Genomic DNA, 27,443 nt, shown 5'->3' with positions numbered 1-27,443 from the left:
AAGAAATCAATTCCAATGCATAATTATAGGTTTTCTAACATTTTTTGTAAAATGTCAAAACCCGACCCCGAGCCCGCTTGGTCCAAACTCGAAATTCGGATGAAAACCCGATTACCCATTCACCCCCGAGCCCGAATATACAATTGGTTTTGGAATCCGACCTCAATTTGAGGTTTAAATCCCCAAACTTTGAAATTGCTAAATTCTACCCAAAAATACCCAATTCCACCATGAAAAACCCTAGAGTCTAGGATGAAATCTTATAAAAAGATGAAATAGATTGAAAGAAATAAGTTAAGAATAAATGAAAAATCCCATCTAAAAATTGTTTTGAACAGTCGTAGTTATCTCATTTGCAATCACAGGTTCGCAAATGCGAACTCGCAAATGCGGCCTTTACTTCGAAAATGCAAAGCTTGGCCTGGCCTGCTGGCATCGCAAATGCGAACAAGTGTTCGCAAATGCGGCCACTGTTCCAGTCTCAATTGCGACAACGAGCTTCGCAAATGCGAAGGTCCCCTTCCCAGCCTCCTGATCGCAAATGCGAAATACCTTCGCAAATGTGATGCTCGCATTTGCGAGCCAGACTTTGCAAATGCGAAGTCTACAAACATGCAACATACCAAAAAAAATTTCTTAAGTCCAAAATCATTCCGTAGCCTATCCAAAACTCACCCGAGCCCTTGGGGCTCCAAACCAAACATGCACACAAGTCATAAAACATCATAGAACTTGTTCGCGCGATGAAATTGCCAAAATAACATCTAGAACTATGAATTCACCACCAAATCTCATGAAATTTTCAAGTTAGTTTCAAAATTTCTATTTTCCCAACCAATAGTCCAAATTATATCAAATCACTTCCGTTTTTCACCAAATTTCACAAATAAGGTCTAAATATCATAACAGACATGTACTGGGCTACGAAACCAAAATATAGGCCCGATACCAATAAGATCAAATCTTTTAAATAATTATATTTTCAATCTTATCAATTTCTTTCAAAAATTCATTTCTCAGGCTAGGGACATCGGAATTCAATTTCGGGCATACGCCCTGGTTCCACATTATTCTATGGACCCTCCGAGACCGTCGGAACATGGGTCCGGGTTCGTTTACCCAAAACGTTGACCGAAGTCAACAAAAATCATCTTTTTAAGCCAAAAATCATCATTTCTTAAAAAAATTCACATGAGGGCTTTCCGGATACACGCCCTGACTGCGCATGCAAATCGAGGAGAGATAAAAGGATATTTTTAAGGCCTCGGAACACGAATTCGACTTCTAAAGCAAGAGATGACCTTTTGGGTCTTCACAAAAATATGTCAAAAACATACCAAAAATTTTCCTTAAGTCCAAAATCATTCTGTAGCCTATCCAAAACTCACCCGAGCCCTTGAGGCTCCAAACCAAACATGTACACAAGTCATAAGACATCATAGAACTTGTTCGCGTGATCAAATCGCCAAAATAACATCTAGAACTATGAATTCAACACCAAAACTCATGAAAGTTTCAAGTTAGTTTCAAAATTTCTATTTCCCAATCAAAAGTCCAAATTATATCAAATCGCTTCCGTTTTTCACCAAATTTCACAGATAAGGTCTAAATATCATAACGGACCTGTACCGGGCTACGTAAACAAAATATAGGCCCGATACCAATAAGATCAAATCTTTTAAATAATTACATTTTCAGTCTTATCAATTTCTTTCAAAAATGCATTTCTCGGGCTAGGGACCTCGGAATTCAATTTCGGGCATACACCCAGGTCCCACATTATTCTACGGACCCTCCGGGACTATCGGAACATGGGTCCGGGTCCGTTTACCCAAAACGTTGATCGAATTCAACAAAAATCATCTTTTTAAGCCAAAAATCATAATTCTTAAAAACAAATTCACATAAGGGCTTTCCGGATACACGTCCCGACTGTGCATGTAAATTGAAGATAGATAAAAGGATGTTTTAAGGCCTCGGAACACAAATTCGACTTCTAAAACAAGAGATGACCTTTTGGGTCATCACAAAAATATGTCAAAATGGATACTTTTTGGTGACATGCTATTTTTTTGTAGTGAGTAGGTGGCTGAGGACTACCTATAAAATATTATGAAAATTTTACACCTTATAGAAAAGCTTAGTACCCTATTTATTTTAAATAAATACCATTTTAAAATATTACATCCAATAGATACCTTTTATCCTTTATAGCAAAATATCTAATTATAGTTACATCCTATATTTAAGGCACCATATATGCTAAATAATATTTTTCTCTCTCCTTTTTTGAATTTTCTTTCACTTAATCACCGTAAAATATGTATAAAATCGAACCATGTTCTCTCTCTCTCTCTCTCTCTCTCTCTCTCTCTCTCTCTCTTTTGCATACACTTTACTCTCTTCTCCCACAAACCCATGATTCAGACTTCTTCTCCCACCCAAATTCCCTAGGTTTCCTCCATTATCACTCCCCAGTTATTTTTCTCTCTAAAATTACGGTTTTATTCCTGATACAAGTTCTTGGGGTAAGTATTAAGCTTCTTAGATTTTGATACAATTATTTAGTTTCTTCGATTTTGGTACAGATTGTTTTTGCTTCTTAAACAATAACCATTGTTATTATTTACTCATCAGAAAGATTTCAATTTTCTCTCCAATGTCGGATTCAACGTCACACAAGATGGTAACAAGAGGTATACCCACCAAAATTCTCAATTTTGATGGGACCTCTTTCTCGTTGCGGGTGAGAGAATTTTTGGGGTCATCGGCTACAGATCTGTGTGTGTATATGATTTTTTGGTCTTCTTCTATGATTTTTACTGAAGTGGGGGAATTCAAAAATATATAAAAAAGGGTTGCTGGAGTTCTAGATTATTCATGTGATTTTATAATTATGATGATGTATTCGTATGTATTAAGTTGTATTCATAAGCATTAAAACAATCCAGAACTCATTTGCATATTTACTATGTCATTAACTGAATTGTGCTTACTTGAATATTATATGTTGTATTTAAATGTATTTAGATGTATTCTAATTTACATTCATTGTATTTTCGTACTTGTTACAGTTTTCCTTGCTTGTTATATGTATATATTAACTGTTTTGTACTAAATGGTATTAATATGTATTTCAATATTTAACTGTATCTTATTGTATTTATATGTATTCATACACTTAATGAGTTTATATATTGATGATGAATATGAAACTTTTTTACAATTCTTGTTTGTATGCAGGAAATTAAACTGTTTGTGAAATACCCGCCAAGATTATCACCTCATATTTGTTCATATACAAACACAAACATAGTATCCGATCTCAAAGAAAAGCTTACTCCAGAACAGTATAAACTATTAAGTTCTACTTTTAGGGATTGTGGGGTGCATGTCGCGGCATACGCAGAGTTTCTTAGCACAGTTGGGCTAGTTCCACAAGTAAAATTTGATGTCAATTTACTCCGCCAAAGATATGGTGCACTCCTTTGGGACTATACTATGCAGAAGATAGACGTTGATGCCATAAGCGAGAGCGAAGCACCTTCAAAGATTCTTAGGCACATCACCGATTAGTATATATGCAACATGTTGTATTGATATGTATTCAACTTATTGTATCAGTCAGTATTCAACAGTATTTATCTATATTCATTAAGTTGTATTTATATGTATTCACCAGGTTATGTTCACATATTTTCAGCAGGTGTTTTTAGACCTTCATATTTATATGATATGTTGTATTGATATGTATTCAGCTGTATTTTGAATACGCCTTTTATATATAACTGATTGTAATAACAAATTGTCATAAATTGTATTCAAGTGTATTTGAATACATGTATTTAACATTCATAAATCATATTAACTCTCTGATGTACTATATGTATTCCAAAAAGAATCATCAGTACAATATATTCAATGTTTGTATTCATCTATATTCATATATAATGAAGATACAATGATCGTATTAGTTACGTATTTAGATTTAATACACCAACTAAGTATATCTAAAATATATTCGAAATGATACCGGAATGTATAACAAATTGTTTTTCATTAATACAAGTCAGATTGTGAACTAATTTCAACTTGGAGCATTTCTACAAGTACGCTTATTATGTCATTCTTGTCCACATATGCTACACGAATGTTGATTTTTCTTCTGCAACAATTCAATGAAGGGCTTATCACGCTTCTTCTTTGGTCTTCCAGGAGGTCTTTTCCATTTGGGTGGTAATACAACTTCATCTGCTACATATGCTGGTATATTCCATTCTTTCTGGTCCGGCAAAGGATACACAAGCACTTCATATGTCATTACAACAGACTTTGGTTTGTAATAATCAGAGCAATAACCTTCTGGCATTAGAAACTTGCTCTTCAGGACAGCCCAAGCGTGTGGGCACGGTAATTCGTCGATTTGGAACCGCCCACAACTGCCTTTTTTCTCTAAAAGGCATACTATGTAATACCTTCCTTCATCGTTCACCGTATGCAAATATTTAGTCGATGACACCACCTACATTTAAAAAAACAAATCATTCATATATATAAGAATAGACGTATTAAATATGATTTTCATATGTAGTATTATAATTTTATTTAGTTTTAAGAATCATAATATATTTTGTATTAAAATACAACTATAGTAGATACAACTATATTTGTACATTCAGAATTCAATGACATACATGTAAATACATTGAATATATTAGAATACACACTACGTGAATGCTGGCAAAATATTAGAGTAGTCTTGACTGAATATAGGATACAACTTCCATTGCTACCTTGAAATATATATAGTTAAATACCTTGTACAATGGATATTGTATTCATGAATGCTATTGTATTCATGAATACAGTAGCAAAAATAGGCGTGAACCAGGGAAGTCCAGCTGATCAGTTGTTGTATTCGAGTGTATTCGACTGTTCATGGATTGAAACATGGGATTACAGCTAGACAGATTATTGTATTCGACTGTATTCACGGCATGAAATAGGGGATTACACTATTTTTAAAACGGAAATGAATCAATTAACATAATAGACTCCTAATATAACTCAACAAACTCAATTATACATCTGAATACATAAATTATATTAATTAAAAAAACAAATGAAGACATTCATGGAATATAGCGAGACAGTGAATATAATAAAATACAGGTGAGATATACTGAAATACAATGAAAAAAAGATAATGAATACAATGAAATACATAGAATACAACGAGATACATTTAAATACAATAAAAAAGGTAACAAACTCTTCAAGTTGCTCAGCCCCAAACTCCGTCGTCTTTGTTAAAGAATAACCCTAATATTACTATATTACTGTAAGAAGTGAAAAGATTGGTTGAAGAATATAAGAATGAAGAGGTTAGTATTACTGTAACTGGCCATAGCCTAGGTGCATCACTTGCAGCCCCAAATTGCAGTTGACATAGCTTTCAATGGAATCAACAAAACAAGCGAAGGCAAGGAATTTCCAGTGACAACTTTTGCATTCGCAAGTCCTAAAGTTGAAGATCTCAATTTTAAGGCAGCATTTGACAAACTTGAAAGTCTCCGTACTTTGAGAATCCATAATCTATGGGATGTTGTTCCGAAAGTACCTCCAATTGGCTATATAGACGTGGGCGAGGAACTAATGATTGATGTCGCAAAATCACCATATGTAAAGCCTCCGTGTGTGCAACCTAACAAGCACACACGGACATAAATGGATAGATTTCTGGGAGTTTGGAAAAAGAAACAGAATACATAGCATAGGACAGAATACCTTGTATCATTCGTGTAGACAATGCCTCATTCAAGGTAAGCATCTCCTGGTATTTTTTTTCCAAGCGTTGTGTATGTCTGAAGAGCTTCTTAAACGTATGCCATATGCAAAATTGAATTTGAACGTATTTCTGTATACAATTGTATCAATCTCAAATTTTCTTGGTTGTAAATTGATTTCTACGAACTGTAACAAAAGAACATGAAAAGAAAGAAGGGAGATTTGAAAATCGACAGAATCCTCTGTTTTTGGATACTTTCGGATGGAAAATCGTTGATGGAGGGGGAAATACAGATTATGGGTGCTATAATTATGTTAGTTGAGTTATATTAGAAGACTATTTGCTAGATTGATTTTCTTTCCGTTTTTAATCAGTTGAAAGGTCCCTTGTTTAAGGAATATACGTTATTGTATTTAATGATTCAACTCTTGAATACAGTTGAATACAACATCTTATTAACAGGTTTTCCATGATTCACGCCGCTTTTTTCTAATGTATTCAAGAATACAGTAACCTAAATACATCAAATACATCTTAAAACATCTAAAAACGTATCTACATGCTGTAATATAGCAAATGGTATCCATAAAGAGCTAATTACCACTAAAAGATATCTATTTATGAAAATTTCTCAAATTTTATTAAAGTTTTATGGGTTATTAAGGGGTGGTTGGATAAGATATCTGGTTGGGGTTGAGAAAAATGTGAAGAAAGAGAAAGACAAAACAGTAGTTATTGTTGCCAATCTTTTTGGCCTACATGTATCAATGCTAATTATCTATAGAAATCAATATCCCAACATTTAATTTCTTACTTCCTAAGGTTTACTTTCATATTGGCTTTAAAAAGATGAGTAAACACTGTCATATAACATGTGTGGGACTTTATAATCAAGAAACTACATTAATAAGCTCTCACATATACTTGTAAAAAAATCAGTTACAAATCTTAATGGAAAATATAAAAGAAACCTCACCAAATGCTATGAATTACAAGAATCGAATTGTATATATATTACAAAGAACAGTGTATAAATTGCACAAATCAGTTACAAATTAATATGGTCATGAATTACATGAATTAAATTATATATGTTAGTTACAGATTCCTTATTGATATATTTACTCCAAATTGTAGTAATTTTTATGAATTATCATGGATCATTAATGTAGTAAGTGCATGTAGATGTAGTTTTTTTTTTTGATACCAATGATATTTGGGTTAATTTGTGCAATTCTATTGAATATATATTATTTCTCACCGGTACAATTGACTAATAACTTTATTTATCGAGGCTTAGAAAGAGGAAAAGAAATAATTTAACTTTATTGTTTGTTGCAATTACAACAACAAACTCAATATAATCTCAGAAGCGAAATTGAAGAAAGTAGTGTGTACGCAAACTTTATCCGACCTTTTTTATCTGTTGCACTTGCTAGAATTTGAATCCAACCTCCTATTTGATATATATCCCACATCTTTTGCATAAAGAAGTAGTTTATTGTAATGCATATAACTTAAATCCTAAGTCAAAATAAATGTCATTACAATAGTTTTTTTGTGTTATTATTATATGGATTACAATTGCTTCGATTCCTTTTTTTTAAATAGTGGAAATCAATTCAAAAAATAAAGATTAAGGTAATCTACATTGGTTTATTCTATACTTTTCCTTGATTTGGTGGTACACTTCTGATTATACATAATTATACTCACCTCCCTCTCTAACTTTAAAATTATACTGAACTCCCCTTTCTTTTAAGTTTATTACAAGGATCCACTCACTAGAAAATAATTTATTGCAAAATGACACATATACCTTTGAATTAATCACAACTTTTATTTTGTATAACTTTTCTTAAATAAATTCAAGGTAATTGATCTTCATTTATATTTATTATAAAACGATATAATTATTGTAAGTAATTTCATAAAATATAAGAGATAAATTCATCTTTATCAAATTATGGTAGATGCTTTTGTAAATAGTAAAACTTGAATCGGTCAATGAATAAAATGGTTATGATGGAAGAGCGCATCGGAAACCGTTTCCTCCTATAAATTTTCATGTTTGGCTCGTGCATGTATTCATTTTAATTCAAGTTACCAAACAATCTTTGGGCAAGAAATTGTATCTTTCCTTCTTCTCCTGTTGTAATCATGGAAAGAAATAGTTCTCAAATAAGAATGAATGTTCAGAGGGAGTTTGTCAAAGATAAACGTGCTGAAGAGGTTGCAATCTCCAAAATGCAGAAAGCACTCTGCAAAAAAGCAAAGGAGCTTTCTACCTTATGTGGCATCGAGATTGCCATTCTTATCTTTTCAATCATAAGTCAACCCTTTTTATTCGGAAGTCCGAATGTTGAATCAATTGTTCGACGATTTTTGAAGGCCAAGCAGCCAATTGCATCTCTCTTAAGTGGTTAAGTATCATATAAAAGAACAAGTGGTCGCAAAAGAAAGTTGGAAATGGAAAAAAAGAAAAGGAAGGTAGAAGAAAACAAGTACAAAGAAAAAACTCTGGAAAGTATTTTCACATACTATCCATTGGAAGATATCGATCTGAATGATTTGGAAAAGTTTGAAAAATTAGATCAAAATATTGAGAAACTTTCAAATTATTTGATTGAGGAAATTGCTCAGTTGCAGCTTGTGATTGACGCTGACGATCCAAATTTAGCAGTTGAAATGAATGTGACTAGTTCTTTGACTTTACCATCTAATTGGTTACGTCTCTAAATGGAAAATTCAATGTAGAACTCTATATAGTATGTTGTTTCCGAATAATGATCTATAATATGGAATGAATTTTTCAAAGAGTAAATGACTATTGTTGTTTATTGTTTACATGTTGTCACGACCCAAGTTCGCCCTCCGTTAACTGTCATGACGGCACCTAGCTCTACGACTAGGTAATCCTAATAATTATGGAAAAAGAACCAAAATGCGAAAAAACTAATAAAAACTAAAGATAAACAAATATAGAAGTGTTTAAGATGTTGCTCGGCATATACCAATACAAGATCTCAAAACTGAACAAATTCCCAAAATCTGAAATCTCATGAAATCACAAGCTATGAATACTACATTTTGCTCTAACTCCAGAATGTCTAAATCAAAATAAATACATAAGAGTTAAAACTATAAAAGAGAATGGAAAGGGACTCCTCGGTCTGCGGACGCAGAAGATATACCTTAAAGTCTCTGGAGAATTGCCTCGCCTCAAGGGTAGTGGGACTGAGTCGAAGTACCTGGATCTGCACATGAAAAACATGCACAGAAAGGGCATGAGTACACCACAACGGTACTCAATAAGTGTCAAGTCTAACCTTGGTTGAGTAGTGACGAGGAAGGTCAGGGCCCTACTGATTATAGCTAAAAGATGAGGTAAAACAGTATAGAATACAACAATATAATTAAATGCTAACAATAAGAAGTAACACAGGATAATAAGAATAACAACAACTATAACAGAGACAAAATAATCACAAAAGGAATACCGCTCAACACAGAGATAACAACCGGGGATCTCTCAGTATCCCGAGGATCTCTTAGTATCCTCAATATGTGTGTTGGGAATCTCTTAGTATCCCAAGGATCTCTTAGTATCCTCAATATGTATGTTGGGGATCTCTCGGTATCCCAAGGATCTCTTATATCCTCAATATACGTGCTGGAGTTTTCTCAGTATCCCGCACTACAGTTTAAATCAATATATGCGCAGGGGATCTCCCGGGATACCGTCCCGTAGTCCCAAAGTAAACACACAGCAGCAACACGAAGAATACTCAATTAAATTCAATTTTATACCAAGGTAAAACAAGTATTTCTAACCTAGCATGCTGCACATAATCCAAATAAGGCAGTTTGAGCAAGTAAAGCGATTAAGTCAATTAGACATGCTTCCCTAAGCTAACAGCAGGCTTAAATTGCAAGTAATATAAACAGGAAATGAAACACAATCAAAGTTACTTAATGAAAATAGGATACTCAATAATTAGCACAAGTACGCACTCGTCACCTCACAAGGCATTTCAAATATCAATAATACCAAATCCTAAGGGGAGTTACCCCACATAAGGTTAGGCAAGCCACTTACCTTGAACCGACTCAAAATTAACTCGAAACCACGCTCTTGCCACGAGTACTCGACTCCAAATGGCCCAAATCTATTAAAATCAATTACATAATGTAAATATAACTTCAAGTAACTGATTCCACTAATTAATTCTAAGCTAATACGTAAAATTAGGAAAATGACCAAAACGCCCCCGGCCCACATCTCGGAATCGGGTAAAATTTACATTTTCAGAATCCTCATACTCTCAAGAGTTCAATCATACCAAAAGTACCAAAATCGGACCTCATATGGTCCCTCAAATCACCACTCAATGTTCTCAAATTAACCAAGCCCTAACCCCCAATTTACCACTAATTTTCCTTCAAATTTCATGCTTAAAATGATAAAAATCACCACAATAATTAGCTTAAGAACCAAAGACATTATCTCAATGAATCCCTCTGAAAATCTCCCTTGAAAATGCTCCCTAAAGATTATTCCCGTTGAAAATTTATGAAAAATAACCCAAATTCGCGAAGAAAATCTTTTTATACTTTCTGACCCAGCGCTACCGCTTTTGCGATTTTCACTTAAGTCCCCTTCTCTGCACCTACGACCCAGAATCTGCATATGCGGTCCCGCAGGTGCGGCACACCTCCCGCTTCTGTGATTTCAACTATCTTCACCTTTGGCTGCATCTGCAGCAGTGATCTCTCTTCTGCAGGCTCGCACCCGCGGTCCCCAAGCTGCAGGTACGGTTATGGCAGCAAACTTAGCAGCTTCAGCTGCCAATTCCCAATTCTTAACTTCCCGTTAACCATCCGAAATCATTCCGAGACCTCTGGGAACCTCAACCAAAAGAATGAACAAGTCATATACCACCATCCAAGCTTATACCCATCCTCAAAACACCTAAAACAACATCGAAACATCGAATTAACCATGGATTCAAGCCTAAGAACTCCAAAAACTCTCAAATTACGCTTTCGACCAAAAAGTCTATCAAACCTCGTCCGAATGACCTAAAATTTTGCACACACGTCACATTCAACTCTATGGAGCTACTTCAACTTTCGGAATTCCATTCCGACCCTTAGATCAAAATCTCTCTACCGAACCGGAAACTTCAAAATCTTAACTTTCAGCATTTCAAGGCTAAATAAGATACGGACCTCCAAAACACAATCCGAACACGCCCCTAAGCCCGAAATCACCCAATAGAGCTAACAGAACCGACAAAATTCTATTCCGAGGCCTTCTTCACACTTCTCTGACTACGGTCCAAATTCTAAGACATAAACTCTCATTTAGGGACTAAGTGTCCCAAAACTCTCCGAAACTCCAAATAAACCTTCATGGCAACTCACAATAGCAGAAACAAACACGGGGAATGCAGTTAACAGGGTATCAGGGTGTTAATTCTTAAAACGATCGGTCGGATCGTTACACATTTTTTTCCTCCCAATACATATTATCCCCTAGCATATATATTTATTTTTAGCGCAATTTTGGCTCTTTTTGTGTTTTTAGGATTGTTTGCATTTTCGGTCTTTCACAAGAAATGCACATGCGATACATATCCTTTTTTGAGTTTTGCTCTACATGATTCATATTTATATTGATTTAATATGGTTAAATTGCTAGATAGTTTCTCAAACTTGACAAGAACTATCAGATAGACACTACCACTTTCGTAGTGACTATTTATAGTATCACATGAACACATTGATTTGGTACTTGCTCTCTCATCCCTCCCACAACCTTTTCCTATACCTAAAATTTCTATTTGGTCTAGCTGTAGTTTTATAGATTTACATGTGAATCTTCATTAGATCGATCATACAATTATGACCAATCAAGTAGAGATTCATTAGCCTACTAGAAATTGATATCAGAAGATTCTCAAAAATAATCGATATTGATGTGTTCAGTGAACAAAAGAAATCCTGAGACCTATAAATTTAAAATATATTACATGTAATTAGAAAGTAAAAAGAAGAAAAAATATAACAAAATAAATGTTTTCTTCCCGTTCTTCCCCTTCCCCTCCTACCCGACAAACTTCCCTCGCCCCTGTTGATACCCAATTTTTTCCTATGCATTTTATATATGCAAAATACTTTTAAAATAGCATATATATGCATATATAAGTATGCCCAAGTGTTTTAGTATTTTTCCTAAGTTCTAAAAGATTTTTTAAATCAATTTATTGCCCATTTTAGCAGTACAAAAACTAATAATTATTTCCAAAATCATCATTTTGGTGAATAATTTATTTTATTCTCATATTTATACCAAAATATAGCTAATATAATTTTTTCACATTTTATAAAAATTTATTTAGCATTTTAAAACTAAATTGCATATAATTGCAATTTTAGCCTACTTTAAGATTTAATTGCGTTTATAATTACAAAAATAAATTCCAATATTTTTAATTTAATATTTATATATTATTAATTAATTTAGTACCTTTAATTTGTTTCAAAAATCATTTTACTTAATTTTATAAAATAAAAAGGGGAAAAGCATTTATTTAAACACTAGCCCTATTTCATTTCAATTATAGCCCAAATCAACCCCCCAATTAACCCAATTTCAAGTCCCCAATTAACTGACCCAATTTTAATTTAACTCGCCCTTGACCCAACTAATTTAACCCGCCCGGCCTTCCCTTTTGATCCAGGCCGTTGATCATTTTGATCAACGGCCACGATTTCCCCTTTCCTTTTTAATTCACAAACACCCCCCAACCCTACTTCATTTCTCACCAACCGCCGCCTATGAACTCTCAAACTCTCTCAAACACTCTTGAACCTTCCCTAACCCTAGCCCCCTCTCACCGTCTTCCACCTTAAACTCAGCGGAACCCATGGCTTCTCAGGCCATGGGAGTCTTAAACTCACCTCCCTTTGCTCTTGTACACTGGGTACTTGAAGATTCGGGGTCTGACCTGGAAGGTTCTCACCCAGATCTTTGCTGGCTCGAGGTTTCATGGCCATATCCGTCTTTGCTCCGGCATATCCTCGGCTTATGAGCATGTTTCTGACTTCTCCGACTCAGATCAGAGACCTTTTTAAAGTCTTTCTCATTCTAGGGTTCTTCTGAAACTCTAACCCTTCGAGGTTTTCTCCAATTTTTCTTAGATCTGTTATATATCTATGCTCTACTTGAGTTTTCAAACCATTTCCCAATTTCTTTTTTCACAAATTATTTTTTTAAGGTCTTTCTTTTCCGATCTAGGTTTTTCTAAAATGTTTAAGTGATTTCTGACTTTCCTTTTCCTTTACGTGTACTTGCTCCTACTGTGTTCTTGTATTCTTCCTTTTACCATGCTCTTGTATGACTATCTTAATGTGTTCTTCTACTGTATTTTCCTACTAAGTTCTTAAAGTACTTTGTTTGCCTTCTACTGAGCCCTATTTAAGTTCCTTTTAGAAAACTCCTTAAGCGTATTTCTTCTACTATTCCTACCAGTATTTCCATTATATTCTGTGAATCTCTCTACTGTATTTTTCTACCGCATTCTTAAGTGTGCTTACTACTTTTCTTCTACTGAAATTTGTTTAAATTCTTCTAAAATAGCCTCTTAAGCATGTTTCCTCTGCTATTCTTATCAGTATTTTCCATTCTATCCTCTGAATCTTGCTACTGTTTGCATGTTACTTTGCTATCATGTTCTCTCATGAGTTCTGAAAGAAGCATGTTAGAAGCTTCAATTCTCTTCTGAAACCTCTACACATATCTTGACTTAACTTGCTTGCCCTCTCCATTATGTTTTCTCGTTTGTTCGAACTAGGGCTTTATTTCAAAGACCCCTTAGCTCTTTCAGACTGGTTTTAAACCTCTGAATGAGTTTGGATATCTTTGTTTTCATACAATGTTGAACCTTTACTTTCTACTGATTTTACAAAGGCATGACAAGTTTCTTTCATGTTTAACGTGTCTGTATGCTTTTATATGTGATGAATCTTTCTTCAAAAAGGTTTTAAAACTTATGATTGATTCAGAATTCCTTTTTAATAGGTCTAATTGATTGTTTGCTGATTTTCCTTAAGTTAAAATCTTTCCCATCTTTCTGACTTGGTTCATTCATACCAAATCTTGGACCTTGCGATTTACTGGCTGTTAACTGATTTTCTTTCCTTATTTGCACAAACTGTGTGCTGTCAAGACCTTGTCCTTAAATAGACCTTTATGTATTTACCCCTTTTATGCTGGTTTGAAAAATTGTTTGATGAATCCATTTCCTTAATTAGTTTTGCCCGTTTGAAATCAAAATCCCTTAATTAGAGGGAAACCTTGTGTAATTTATTTTCAAACTATTTTCTTACCTATTTCTACTTGCTTTCTACACTATAAAAAGGCACGACCTCTTTTTCACAAGCACACACTCCTCAATTCAGAACACTACACTTCACAATTCACAACTCTTTTTGAACTCTTACTCACACTTATAGTATTCTGTCTTCCTGCACTTTGGCTCTTACAAGACTATTGCTTTCTCTGAAACTGGTATGTCCTACTTTAAGTTTTAGCACCACCCCAATGTGTTTACTTACAGTTTTATATCCATGGCTTCCTTACTGTTTATGTAGAGTTCAATATTTAACTTAATATGCCCATATTGTACTATTTGTTTCTACTGTGAATCTTTGTTCCCTATCCCATTACCCCTATGTATTTGTAAGTGGTGACTTAGGGCATGGCAACATGAGTTGTTGCCCATGACCTAAGTTCTGAATCAGTGAGATCCTAACATCTAACAGGCTGGAGGGTGTACCAGCATATCCCATTGCTGAGCATGCCCATCAGCCTGCTTTTCTTGTGTTCTTGCAAATTCCCTACTCCCTTATACCCCTATGTGCACTGATTTCAAGTTATTCCTCTCTTCCCTTTCCCCTTTCAGAATTTCACTCCTGCACCCGCACTCTTCTTACCTTCTGCCCCCCTCTTGTGATCCTTGCCTTGGGACCTTGAGTTCCCTCTGAACTTGGACACTTGAGGGATGGTCTTTCCACACTGCACTATATCCTAATTTGGTTACACATTTGGGTGTGAGCACTTCCCGGAGTCCCTATGAGGCTCCTAGGGAACTCTGACACATCCAAATGAGAGAAAGGCTTTGGATATTTGATCTTTGGAGTTGGTTCATTTCATATTTCAGACCTGGAGTCTAAATTAGGCTCCCCTTGGTTGTACTTTAATTTCTGATGTAATCTGCTTTTCTTATTCATTCTGGGTGTAATAATTTGTAATAACTTATGGGGTTTAGTGAAAAGGGGAGGGTAAATCATGCATGCAAAAGGGGTATATATCATGTTCATAGGTATTTATTATACTTCTACAATCATGTCCTGCTTTCAACTCTGCGTTTTCATATAGAAATCCTGTTTATAGGTTCTGCATTTTCATATATAAATCATGTTTATAAGTTCTGCATTTTCATATAGAAATCCTGTTTATAGGTTCTGCATTTTCATTTATAAATCATGTTTACAGGTCCTGCATTTTTATATAGAACCATGTCTATAAATTTTTGCGTTTATGTATTATGTAGAAAATATGTCTATAGGTTCTCCATTTCATAATGCTGCATATCATATAGATGACTTGTCTATAGGACTTCTTGAATTCTGCATATGCATCTATCACTAGGCAAATGTGTTCATAGGTTTTAATAACAAACAACATTTTAGATACCATGCCTATAGAACTTCTGTATTTTTATTTCGACTATAAACGTTTTTTAAATCAATAACTCTTAGAAAGCATGCCTATATGAGTAATCAACTGAATCTGAATCGTCTATCTTGCTTATATGTCTAAAATAAACAGTAGTAACGTTGCTTAATATTTGCAGAACTTATGTTCCTGCAATTAATAAGTCCTTTTCTTTAAAATCAGTATATTTCTGTTATGCATAGATATCATGCCTATAAGTTTCACCTAGGCAAGATTTAGGGTAAAGGTTATAACTGCACTAGTCTTTAATAATTACAACCAGCAGGCAGGCCTAATTCGGACTTCTTATCTGAAAATATGTGATAAATCAGCTGCTTTAACGCTTTTTAAGTTTAATTCAGACCATAACCAGAACATGCAAGACATGCTAAATAATCTGTCTTTAAGTTGAGGAGGCATGTTTGAGCCTTTAAATGTTATGTGTTTTCCCATATCTGCTCTATGTGTTTTGTTCGTCGCCCTAGATTTTGTCCTTTAAACCATAAAAGCCCAATCTCCCTTCCCTTTAGGACTAGTAGTCCCAAATGCCTCTGGTACTGATAGGATTAGGACAGGTAAGAGCATGCAATAGGTAACAAAACTATTCCGCATTTTAATACCTTAACGGGGTGGGAAAGGGTAGATATGGATATGATGACGGTGCGCTAATACCACGTGTAACCCCTCTTCTGAGGAGTGATTAGCGGGTATTGCATTGATATGATCCATATTATTTATAAACCTAGGACTCCCTTCCCTTTACTTGTGTATTTTATTACTTTTCAGAATTTTCAAACTATTTCCTCAAGATTTCAGCTTTCTTTGTTTCTTCAAACTTTAATTTATTTGCAGCCATAATGTGACAATCCCTCATATTTGAAACCTTTATTTGCTTACTTGTAACTTGTACATAAAGTCACAATTGTAGCATGGTCGAGTACCACACTAGTGGATCCTGAGGGGTGCCTAACACCTTCCCCTCGAGATAATTTCTAGCCCTTACCCAATCTCTGGTTTTCTAGATCAATTCCTTCCTAGTGTCCTAATGCACTTTAATCATTAGGTGATGACTCTTCAATTCAAACCTAATTCCCAAAAAGGGAACGAGTTGTCCTCCCAAATGTCATAAAACCGATTTCGCAAGAAAAAGAGGGGGCGACAGCATGACGACTCTGATAGGGAAATACTTTTAGGCTTTTACCATTTCAAGCTATTTCTGTGACTTTACCTTTCTTCTGCACTTTATTTTGTTTAATACCTTTAAGCATTTAATTCCCTCTTCTACTGCAAAAGCTAACTTGTCTCTTGTTTCTTTCCCTTGTTTCTTTCACTGATTTCCTTTACTGCACTCCTTTATTACTGTTTTAATTATTGCATAAGCATGCTTTCAACATCATATTCCACTCGTGCCAAACAAATACCATAGCAACGCTTATAATGAGTGGTTGCGCTCTTCCGATATTATCACCCTTTAAATTCGGCAAAGGCATATTTGCGGTAAAACCAATCGATCAACGGTGTAGTCGACGGTTCCGTGCCTTTTCCTCTTGAGTTGTCCGCTCAAGGGTACCAGTCTAAAACCCCCATAGAAACCTTACTCTGTTTAATTGTGCATGCATCATGGTGAAACCTAGCCGAGTCAGTTACGTTGTCCACATAATGACTCTTTAAGATAGCCTTATCCAAAGTCCACTGGGTTTCCCAAAAACCCAAACGGATACTATCACGTTTTGTGCATTCATTTGGATAACTAAACACTTTTATTCCAATTATTGGTATTCAATAGTCGAGTCTGGTGGGGGTAAGGGCCTAACCCTTTTGTCTGGTAGAAAAAGGCACGAAGCCCCCAGATTCGGCATGGTCACAAACATCCACCCAAGGTTGCTAAGCTGGTGGGGGGATCTTCATTCCAGTGATCAGACTCTTGTCCGGAAATACCTAGGAAATCTACCTTTCCTCCTAGAGGTCCAACCCAACAACAAAATCATAGAAGCTGCTACTCTGCTCTGGGATTGTGATAGATCTGTATTTTGCTTCGGAGAGATTGAGATGACATCCCTGCTAGAGGAAATAGGAGGAATGGCTAGTATACCATGGGAGACCCCGGGTATGTTAATGCCGGAAAATTACAAGGGTAGAGGTTTTCTCAAAATGATGGGCCTAAAGAAGAATCCAGACTTGACATGTTTGAAGGAGTCCTACATTCCCTTTGATTATTTGTACGAGAGATACGATCACAACAAATCCTACCGTACTTATTCAGATGAGTTCGCCCTTACATCGTTGGGGTATATTCACCGAAGGGTCTTTGTCTTTATGTTCTGTTTCTTGGGAATGATAGTGTATGATAGTATTTCTAATGAAGAAAGTAAGGATCCACACCAGGCTAGACATGGTCACCAAAACTTTGATGGAAGGAATTGGGGGACAACCATTTAGCATAGTGCCCATGATCATCACAGAGATATACCAAGCCCTGAAAAGTGTCAACAAGGAGCCCCACACTTCGAGGGCTGCAGCTTGCTACTCCAACTCTGGCTCATGGAGCATCTCCAAAGGGGTGAAAATTGACAAGAGATTCAGCGTAGAGACTGGGACGATCATATAGCCTTACATCAACCAAGGCGAATGAACTACATGCCCAACATGTTTGCTTATCCAGAAGATGTCAAGGGATGGGTGAAGCTGTTTGAAAATCTGACTGAGGATCAAATACAATGGATGTTCGAGTGGTTCCCTACCGAAGAATTCATCGCCCGATCCAGCGACGCACCATTTTTATACTGATCGATTTGAGAGGAACCTACCCTTATGTCCCTCTCCGGGTTATGAGACAAGCTGGTAGGAAATAGGTTATACCAAGGGTCGATAAGATGAGTCACTTCCGGGCCGACTTCCAAGCTGATGACAGTCCTTATAAGTGCCAAGCTCAGTATATGTGGAATTGCAAGATCATCTTGGGTAGAGATACTATCAAGCTAGACAGATACCATGCTGGCTACACCCCATACTATTCAGTATGGCTGGAGGACAATTACAATTGTCTTGGCTAACCCGGGTTTGTTCGAGGTCATAGAATCATCGATGAAAGGGCTGAAGCCCAGGTCAAATACAACCAACTGCGGAAGAGGATTCGAGAATGTGAAAGCGAGCACCGTGAGATTCAAGAAGCCCACCAAAAACTGATTGAAGAGTGGAAAGACATGGTTGTCAGTGCCGACAAGCATTAGGATACCTAGAATGAGGTTTAGTGGAGCTGGAAAGGAAGTTTCTCAAGAGGATCGAGGACTGCCAGAATGCTAAAGGAAACGAGGGTGGACACCTGGCCAGAGCCTACCTGTTGTTGGGACTTTGCGAGCTGGTGAAGCTGTTCGATGGAGCCAAAGATGCCAAGTCTGGGGAAAGTCCTTCTGGGACCAAATAGATAGGAATTTACCTTTTCGTTTTATGAATGTAATAAGGCCAATGGCCATTAGTGACATTTTTATCTTCTGTTATTTAGTGTCGTTTTGGGATTCGTCTTATTTTTATCAATAAAATGAGGCATTTAGCATTATAAGTTCTCTAAATCAACTTGTCGCTAGGCCTACCTCGGGCACAATGAGGCTCTCAAATTAGGACGCGATTTACATTCTTGCAATACGTGTTTAAATATGGCAACGTTTCTTTTCATAATCCTCACTGACTTGTTGCCTTTTTGTTTTTATTGTTTTATTTATTCCCTTCCCCAAGGTTAGTTCGTGCACTCTGGCATCATCATCATATTCCACAAGATCCAAGGGCCCTCCACCCACTCCTTCTCCTAGCCCCGTCAGAAACAGGAACAAAGCATCATGCACTATCTTTCATTTTTACTAGTTGATTTTCCTTACGCATTTTTGAATTTTTCGCAATAAGACATTCAATATTCAAAACAGTCATGGAATTTAGCAAAACATTTTCTCTATAAATCTTACTCTTATTATTTTCTCTCATTACTTTACTTATACAGCATTACCATTACCTATCTTGATGAACCAATGGCGGTGACATGCAACGAGACAACACAACAAACGGATACAGATTCAGAGGAAGATGACATACCGGAAGAGATTGTTAAAGAGGTTGAAAATTTTGAGAACAGACCTAAGTCAAATCTGGATGAGACCGAGATTGTTAACCTGGGAGATGCAGAGAACGTCAAAGAAATGAGAATCAGTGTCCACTTATCGCCATAAGAAAAGAAGGAATACACAGAATTTCTAAGGGAATATGAAAACATATTCGCTTGGTCATATGATGACATGACTGGTCTGAGTACAACTGTGGCTCACAAACTACCAACTGATCCGACATGTCCACCGGTAAAACAGAAGCTCAGAAAGTTCAAGCCTGACATGAGTTTGAAAATCAAGGAAGAAGTCACTAAGCAAGTCAAAGCTAAGGTTCTCAGGGTAGTAGAATATCCGACATGGTTAGCCAACATCGTGCCAGTGCTGAAGAAGGACGGGAAGGTTAGAGTCTGTGTCGACTACAGGGATCTCAACCGGGCTAGTCCAAAAGACGAATTCCCCTTGCCAAACATACACATCCTGATTGACAATTGCGCCAAGCACGAGTTGCAGTCATTCGTGGATTGTTTTGCTGGGTCTCATCATATTTAGATGGATGAAAAAGACATTGAGAAAATGGTTTTCATTATGCTGTGGGGAATGTACTGTTACAAGATGATGTCGTTCAGGTTAAAGAATGCTGGGGCCACCTACATGAGGGCTATAACTGCCATTTTCCATGATATGATACATAAAGAGATCGAAGTGTATGTAGATGATGTCATCATCAAATCCAAGAAAGACACTGATCATATGGAAAATTTGAGGAGGTTCTTCAATAGACTGAAAAGGTACAACTTGAAGCTGAATCCCGCGAAATGTGCATTTGGGGTTCCTGCCGGAAAATTACTTGGGTTCATTGTGAGTCGCCGAGGAATAAAACTGGATCCATTAAAGGTCAAAGCTATTCAAGAATTGCCACCGCCAAAGAACAAGAAAAAAGTAATTAGTTTCTTGGGGAGACTCAAATACATCAGTCGGTTCATAGCTCAATCTACTGTAAACTGTGAGCTAATCTTTAAGATGTTGAAGAAGGATGCCACTACCAAATGGACTGATGACTGCCAGAGGGCCTTCGACAGAATCAAGGAGTACCTGTCCACACCGCCAGTTTTGGTCCCGCCCGAGCCGGGCAGACCCCTATTACTCTACCTTGCAGTGCTAGATGGAGTGTTCGGTTGTGTTCTTAGGCAACATGATGAAACGAGAAGGAAGGAGTAGGCCATATACTATCTTAGAAAGAAGTTCATCCCTTACGAGGCCCGGTATTCTCTGTTAGAATGCATCTATTGTGCTCTAACTTGGGTAGCTCAGAAGTTGAGGCACTATTTATGTGCCTATACCACGTATCTCATATCAAGGATGGATCCGTTGAAGTACATCTTTCAGAAGCCCATGCCCACTAGCAAGCTAGCCAAGTGGCAAATCCTGCTAAGTGAATTCGACATTGTCTACGTAACTTAAAAAGCAATCAAGGGACAGGCTTTGGTAGATCATCTTGCCGAGAATCCCGTGGACGGAGAATACGAATCGTTAAAGACGTATTTTCCGGATGAAGAGATATCATTCATAGGAGAAGACATTGCAGAATCCTATGACGGTTGGAGAATGTTTTTCGATGGAGCAGCAAATTTCAAAGGAGTTGGCATAGGAGCAGTCCTAGTGTCAGAAACCGTTTAGCATTATCCGGTGTCTACCAAACTCAGATGGCCATCGACATGAACATTCAAGAGTTTCTAGCGATCGGGGATTCAGACTGGCTTGTACATCAGGTCCGAGAAGAATGGGCGACCAAGAACTCCAAGATACTCCCTTATCTGCATCATGTATAGGAGTTGAGAAAGAGGTTCACAAAGACAGCATTTCAGCATGTTCCTAGAGTCCAAAATGAGTTTGCTGATGCATGGGCTACCCTATCATCCATGATACAACATCCAGATAAGAATTTCATTAACCCTATTCCAGTAAATATCTACGATCAGCCAACTTACTGTGCTCACGTCGAAGACCTTGGTTTCATGATATCAAGGAATACTTGGAGAAAGGAGAATACCCAGAGTTTGCAAACCCTATTAAAAAGTGTACACTTCGAAGATTATCCAACAATTTCTTCCACAACGGAGAAATCCTGTATAGGAGGACTCCAGATCTTGGATTACTAAGGTGTGCCGACGCTGAAATCCATGCTGGAACCTGCGGGCCACATATGAATGGCTTTGTCTTAGCCAAGAAAATACTCCGAGCTGGTTATTTTTGGATGACTATGGAAACGGACTACATCCAGTATGTCCGGAAGTGCCACCACTGTCAGATACATACAAATATGATAAAGGTACCTCCAAATGAGCTTAATGCAACAAGCTCACCATGGCCGTTCGCCGCTTGGGGAGTAGATGTTATCGGACCAATCAAACCTGTCGCATCAAATGGGCACAGGTTCATCCTAGTGGCAATTGATTATTTCACCAAATGGGTTGAAGCAGCATTGTACAAGGTAGTGACTAAGAAAGTCGTAGCAGACTTCGTCCGCGACCGTATCGTTTGTCGGTTTGGAATTCCAGAATCAATCATTACTGATAATGGTTCCAATCTCAACAGTGACTTGGTGAAAGCCATGTGTGAAACCTTCAAGATCAAACACAAGAATTCTACAGCCTACAGACCTTAGGTGAACGGAGCCGTAGAGGCCGCCAATAAGAATATCAAGAAGATAATAAGGAAAATGATAGAGAAGCATAAGCAGTGGCACGAGAAGTTATCACTTGCTTTATTGGGGTATCGCACCACAGTCCGCACATCAACCGGGGCAACCCCCTATATGCTGGTTTACGGTACAGAGGTTGTTATTCCCACTAAGGTAGAAATTCTTTCCCTAATGATCATACAGGAGGTTGAACTCGACAATGCAGAATGGGTGAAAAGTCGTTACGAACAGCTAGCTCTTATAGACGGAAAGAGAATGAATGCAGTTTGCCACGGTCAACTTTATCAGAACAGAATGGCCAAAGCCTTCAACAAAAGAATCAAGCCAAGACAATTCGCACCAGGGCAGCTGGTGCTAAAGAAGATTTTCCCACATCAGGACGAGTCCAAAGGGAAGTTCTCTCCCAATTGGCAAGGTCTGTACATGGTCCACCGGGTTCTAACAAGAGGAGCCCTCATACTTGCAGAAATGGACGGAGAAGTTTGGCCGAAGCCGATCAATTCAGATGTACTGAAGCGATACTTTATGCTTCCTTTATGATGTAATTTGAACTATGCCTCACCTGATTCCCGTTTAAGAGGGGATACATAGGCAACCCTATGGGTTCGGTCACAATTCAATAAAATTTTCATTTCCCCCTGCAATTGGAAACTGGGACCCTCAAAATTTTGAAGTGATTTCAGCCATTCGCCGCAAGTAGCCGTCAGAAGCAGCAGCCCAGTAAACTGGGGCAGAATTTTGAGGAGGACCCTTAAAATTCCGGAGCAAGAGAAGTTGCAATGTCTTGAACTACATCGCAGTCGTAAGTTCATCTGAGGAAAAACTATTCTCGATTATGTATTTATGTTATATTTTTACTAAATCATGCATGTCTGTTACCAAAGTTGCTTTGTTTGGCAACGCTACCCCAATGATACGCACAGTATCACCGGAATAGAGCCGAGCAAGTCAAGCAGAGCCAGCGAGAATACGAACTAACCGCCCCCGTTTACAAAACTCACGATTTTCTTTGGATGCAGGCACTTGAGTTGCAAAATCATCAAATATACTATACACTCACAAGACTCACATTACTCGGAAATACTACTCTCAGAACCGTTGCACTTGCTCACAGCTACTATCTGCACGCAGTATCCCCAACAGACATAGTATCCCCAGCAGTCGCAATATCGCAATCCGCTATCAGCTAAGAAAATTATATTATTATTTTCCTTTTTACTTCCTGCATAAGGCTACCATTTTGCCTTCCAAGGTTAAGCTCTACCTCCATCTACATTCTCTACATTGCATAAAGCTACCATTCTGCCTTCCGAGGTTAAGCTCTACCTCCATCTGCATTCCCTGCATTGCATAATGCTACCATTCTGCCTTACGAGGTTAAACTCTACCTCTATCTGCATTCTCTACATTGCATAAGGCTACCATTTTGCCTTTTGAGGTTAGGCTCTACCTCCAACTGCATTCTCTGCATTGCATAAGGCTACCATTCTGCCTTCCGAGACTAAGCTCTGTCTCCATCTGCATTCTCTGCATTGTATAAGGCTACCATTCTACCTTCCGAGGTTAAGCTCTACCTCTATCTGCATTCTCTGCATCGCATAAGGCTACCATTTTGCCTTCCAAGACTAAGCTCTGTCTCTATCTGCATTTCCTGCATTGCATAAGGTTACCATTCTACCTTCCAAGGTTAAGCTTTACCTCCATCTCGCATGGCTAAAAGATCGCCACCTTCATTTACTCCTTGCATGGCTGAAAGATCGCCGCTTTCATTTACTTCTTGCATGGCTGAAAGATCGCCACCTTCATTTACTTCTTACATGGTTGAAAGATCGCCACCTTCATTTACTCCTTGCATGGCTGAAAGATCACCGCCTTCATTTACTCCTTGCATGGCTGAAAGATCGCCGCCTTCATTTACTTCTTGCATGGATGAAAGATCACTACCTTCATTTACTTCTTGCATGGCTGAAAGATCGCCACCTTCATTTACTTCTTGTATGGCTGATAGATCGCTACCTCATTTACATTTGCATGGCTGAAAGATCGCCACCCTACTGCATCTAATGGGCTGAAAGATCGCCAAATTATCCGAGGGCATCATCATTCAGAGGCACCATTTGCATAGCCCGAGAACACCATGCCATGGCCCGAGGATCCATTTTAATATTTTGCATATCATTATTCAAAGGCTTCATGGTTCGGAGGCATCATCCTCATAGCCCGAGAGCATCATTTCATGGCCCGCGAATCCTTTATTATACGCTTCATAGCCCAGGACATCATGGTCCAAGGACGTTATCCTAACTGTCTAAAGACAGGATTCATGGTCCAATGGGAACTTGCATCATGTTTAAATTTACGCACAATATACACTTGTATTGCTTATTTGAAGGTAAACTGGCGAGCAACGGCCGTCTCAACAGGAGCAACCCCGCTCCAGTTCCCACAGCTCTACTAGACTTTAACCATCCGTCCCAACCCGATCCGTTCTTGAAAATCTCCATCGGCATATTCCGCTGACGAATCCTGAACTACATATGGTCTGGTTCCTATAAGACCAGGGATATGTAGGTAGCTCAGGAACCAAACAATTTTGTTCGGTCAACCTCTTCAAACAATTTTGTTCGGTCAAATTGGCCATCACATCTTTACCCGACAACTCTTTCATCCTTTCCGGGTAAAAAGGGGCAGCAGTTGATACCAATTTTTCCCTATGCATTTTATATATGCAAAATACTTTCAAAATAGTATATATATGCATATATAAGTATGCCCAAGTGTTTTTGTATTTTTCCTAATTTTTAAAAGATTTTTTAAATTAGTTTATTGCCCATTTTAGCAGTACAAAAACTAATAATTATTCCCAAAATCATTATTTTGGTGAATAATTTATTTTATTCTCACATTTATACAAAAATATAGCTAAGATAAGTTTTTGCACATTTTGTAAAAATTTATTTAGCATTTTAAAACTAAATTGCATATAATTACAATTTTAGCCTACTTTAAGATTTAATTACGTTTATAATTACAAAAATTCATTCCAATATTTTTAATTTAATATTTATATATTATTAATTAATTTAGTACCTTTAATTTGTTTCAGAAACAATTTTACGTATTTTTATAAAATAAAAAGGGGAAAAGCGGCTATTTAAACACTAGCCCTATTTCATTTCAATTATAGCCCAAATCAACCCCCCAATTAACCCAATTTCAAATGCCCAATTAACCGGCCCAATTTCAATTTAACCCGCCCCTGACCGAACTAATTTAACCCGCCCGACCTTCCATTTTGATCCAGGCCGTTGATCAAAATGATCAACGACCACAATTTCTCCTTTCCTTTTTAATTCACAAATACCCCCCAACCCTACTTCATTTCTCACCAACCGCCGCCTCTGAACTCTCAGACTCTCTCAAAACACTCTTGAACCTTCCCTAACCCTATCCCCCTCTCACCGTTTTCCACCTTAAACTCAGCGGAACCCATGACTTCTCAGGCCATGAGAGTCTTAAACTCACCTCCCTTTGCTCTTGTACACTGCGTACTTGAAGATTCGGGGTCTGACCTTGAAGGTTCTCACCTAGATCTTTGCTGGCTAGAGGTTTCACGGCCATCTCCGGCTTTTCTCTGGCATATCCTGGTCTTATGAGCCTGTTTCTGACTTCTCCGACTCAGATCGGAGACCTTTTCAAAGCCTTTCTCATTCTAGGGTTCTTCTGAAACTCTAACCCTTCGAGGTTTTCTCTGATTTGTCTTAGATATGTTATATATCTATGTTGTACTTGAGTTTTCAAACCATTTCCCAATTTCTTCTTTCAAAAATTATTTTTTTAAGGTCTTTCTTTTCCGATCTAGGTTTTTCTAAAATGTTTAAGTGATTTTTGACTTTCCTTTTCCTTTACATGTACTTGCTCCTAGTGTGTTCTTGTATTCTTCCTTTTACCATGCTCTTGTATGACTATCTTACCGTGTTCTTCTATATGTGCTTTTGTACTATAATTTCTGATGTTTTTGTGTTCTTCTACTGTATTTTCCTACTAAGTTCTTAAAGTTCTTTGTTTGCCTTCTACTGAGCCCTATTTAAGTTCCTGTTAGAAAACTCCTTAAGCGTATTTCTTCTACTATTCCTACCAGTATTTCCATTATGTTCTGTGAATCTCTCTACTGTATTTTTCTACCGCGTTCTTAAGTGTGCTTACTACTTTTCTTCTACTGAAATTTGTTTGAATTCTTTTAAAAGGGCCTCTTAAGCATGTTTTCTCTACTATTCTTATCAGTATTTTCCATTCTATCCTCTGAATCTTGCTACTGTTTGCATGTTACTTTGCTATCATGTTACTTTGCCTCGTACTCAGCCATGTTATTGGTAGCGTTGCTTAATATTTGCAGAACTTATGTTCCTGCAATTAATAAGTCCTTTTCTTTAAAATCAGTATATTTCTGTTATTTATCGATATCATGCCTATAGGTTTCACCGAGGCAAGGTTTAGGGTAAAGGTTATAACTGCACCAGTCTTTGATAATTACAACCAGCGGGCAGGCCTAATTCGGACTTCTTATCTGAAAATATATGATAAATCAGCCTTTTTAACGCATTTTAAGTTTAATTCAGACCATAACCAGAACATGCAAGGCATGCTAAACAATCTGTCTTTAAGTTGAGGAGGCCTGCTTGAGCCTTTAAATGTTATGTGTTTTCCCATATCTGCTCTATATGTTTTGTTTGTCGCCTTAGATTTTGTCCTTTAAACCATAAAAGCCCAATCTCCCTTCTATCACACCTCCATTTTCCTACACCCCGAAAGGGAGTATATATAAGGGAGTTTTTTTTAATTAAAGGACAATCGAAACGAGATTTATTTATTAAAGATTCAGAGTCTCCACTTGGGATGATTATGGTGTCCCAAGTCAACGGTTCAAATCCTGAATCGAGGAAAAGATTGACTTTGTTTTACAGTCCGCGAATACAGAAATCCGGGTAAGGAATTCTGTTAACCCGGGAGAAGGCGTTAGGCATTCCCGGGTTCCGTGGTTCTAGCACGGTCGCTCAACTGTTACAATTGGCCTAT

General features: G+C 37.3%; 1 protein-coding gene across 1 annotated transcript; it reads right to left on the bottom strand.

The window, feature by feature from the left end:
- Nucleotides 1–4,123: 4,123 nt before the first annotated feature.
- Nucleotides 4,124–4,787, bottom strand: LOC107759769 (uncharacterized). Its single transcript, XM_075222378.1, has 2 exons — nucleotides 4,779–4,787; nucleotides 4,124–4,522 (listed from the first exon to the last, which is right to left on the bottom strand). The coding sequence occupies exons 1-2, from the start codon at nucleotides 4,785–4,787 to the stop codon at nucleotides 4,124–4,126; spliced, it is 408 nt and encodes a 135-aa protein (XP_075078479.1).
- Nucleotides 4,788–27,443: the final 22,656 nt, after the last annotated feature.

This window comes from Nicotiana tabacum, chromosome 1 (genome assembly GCF_000715075.1).
Source record: "Nicotiana tabacum cultivar K326 chromosome 1, ASM71507v2, whole genome shotgun sequence".
Classification (NCBI taxonomy): Eukaryota; Viridiplantae; Streptophyta; class Magnoliopsida; order Solanales; family Solanaceae; genus Nicotiana; species Nicotiana tabacum.
This window is presented reverse-complemented; position numbering and strand designations above follow the sequence as displayed.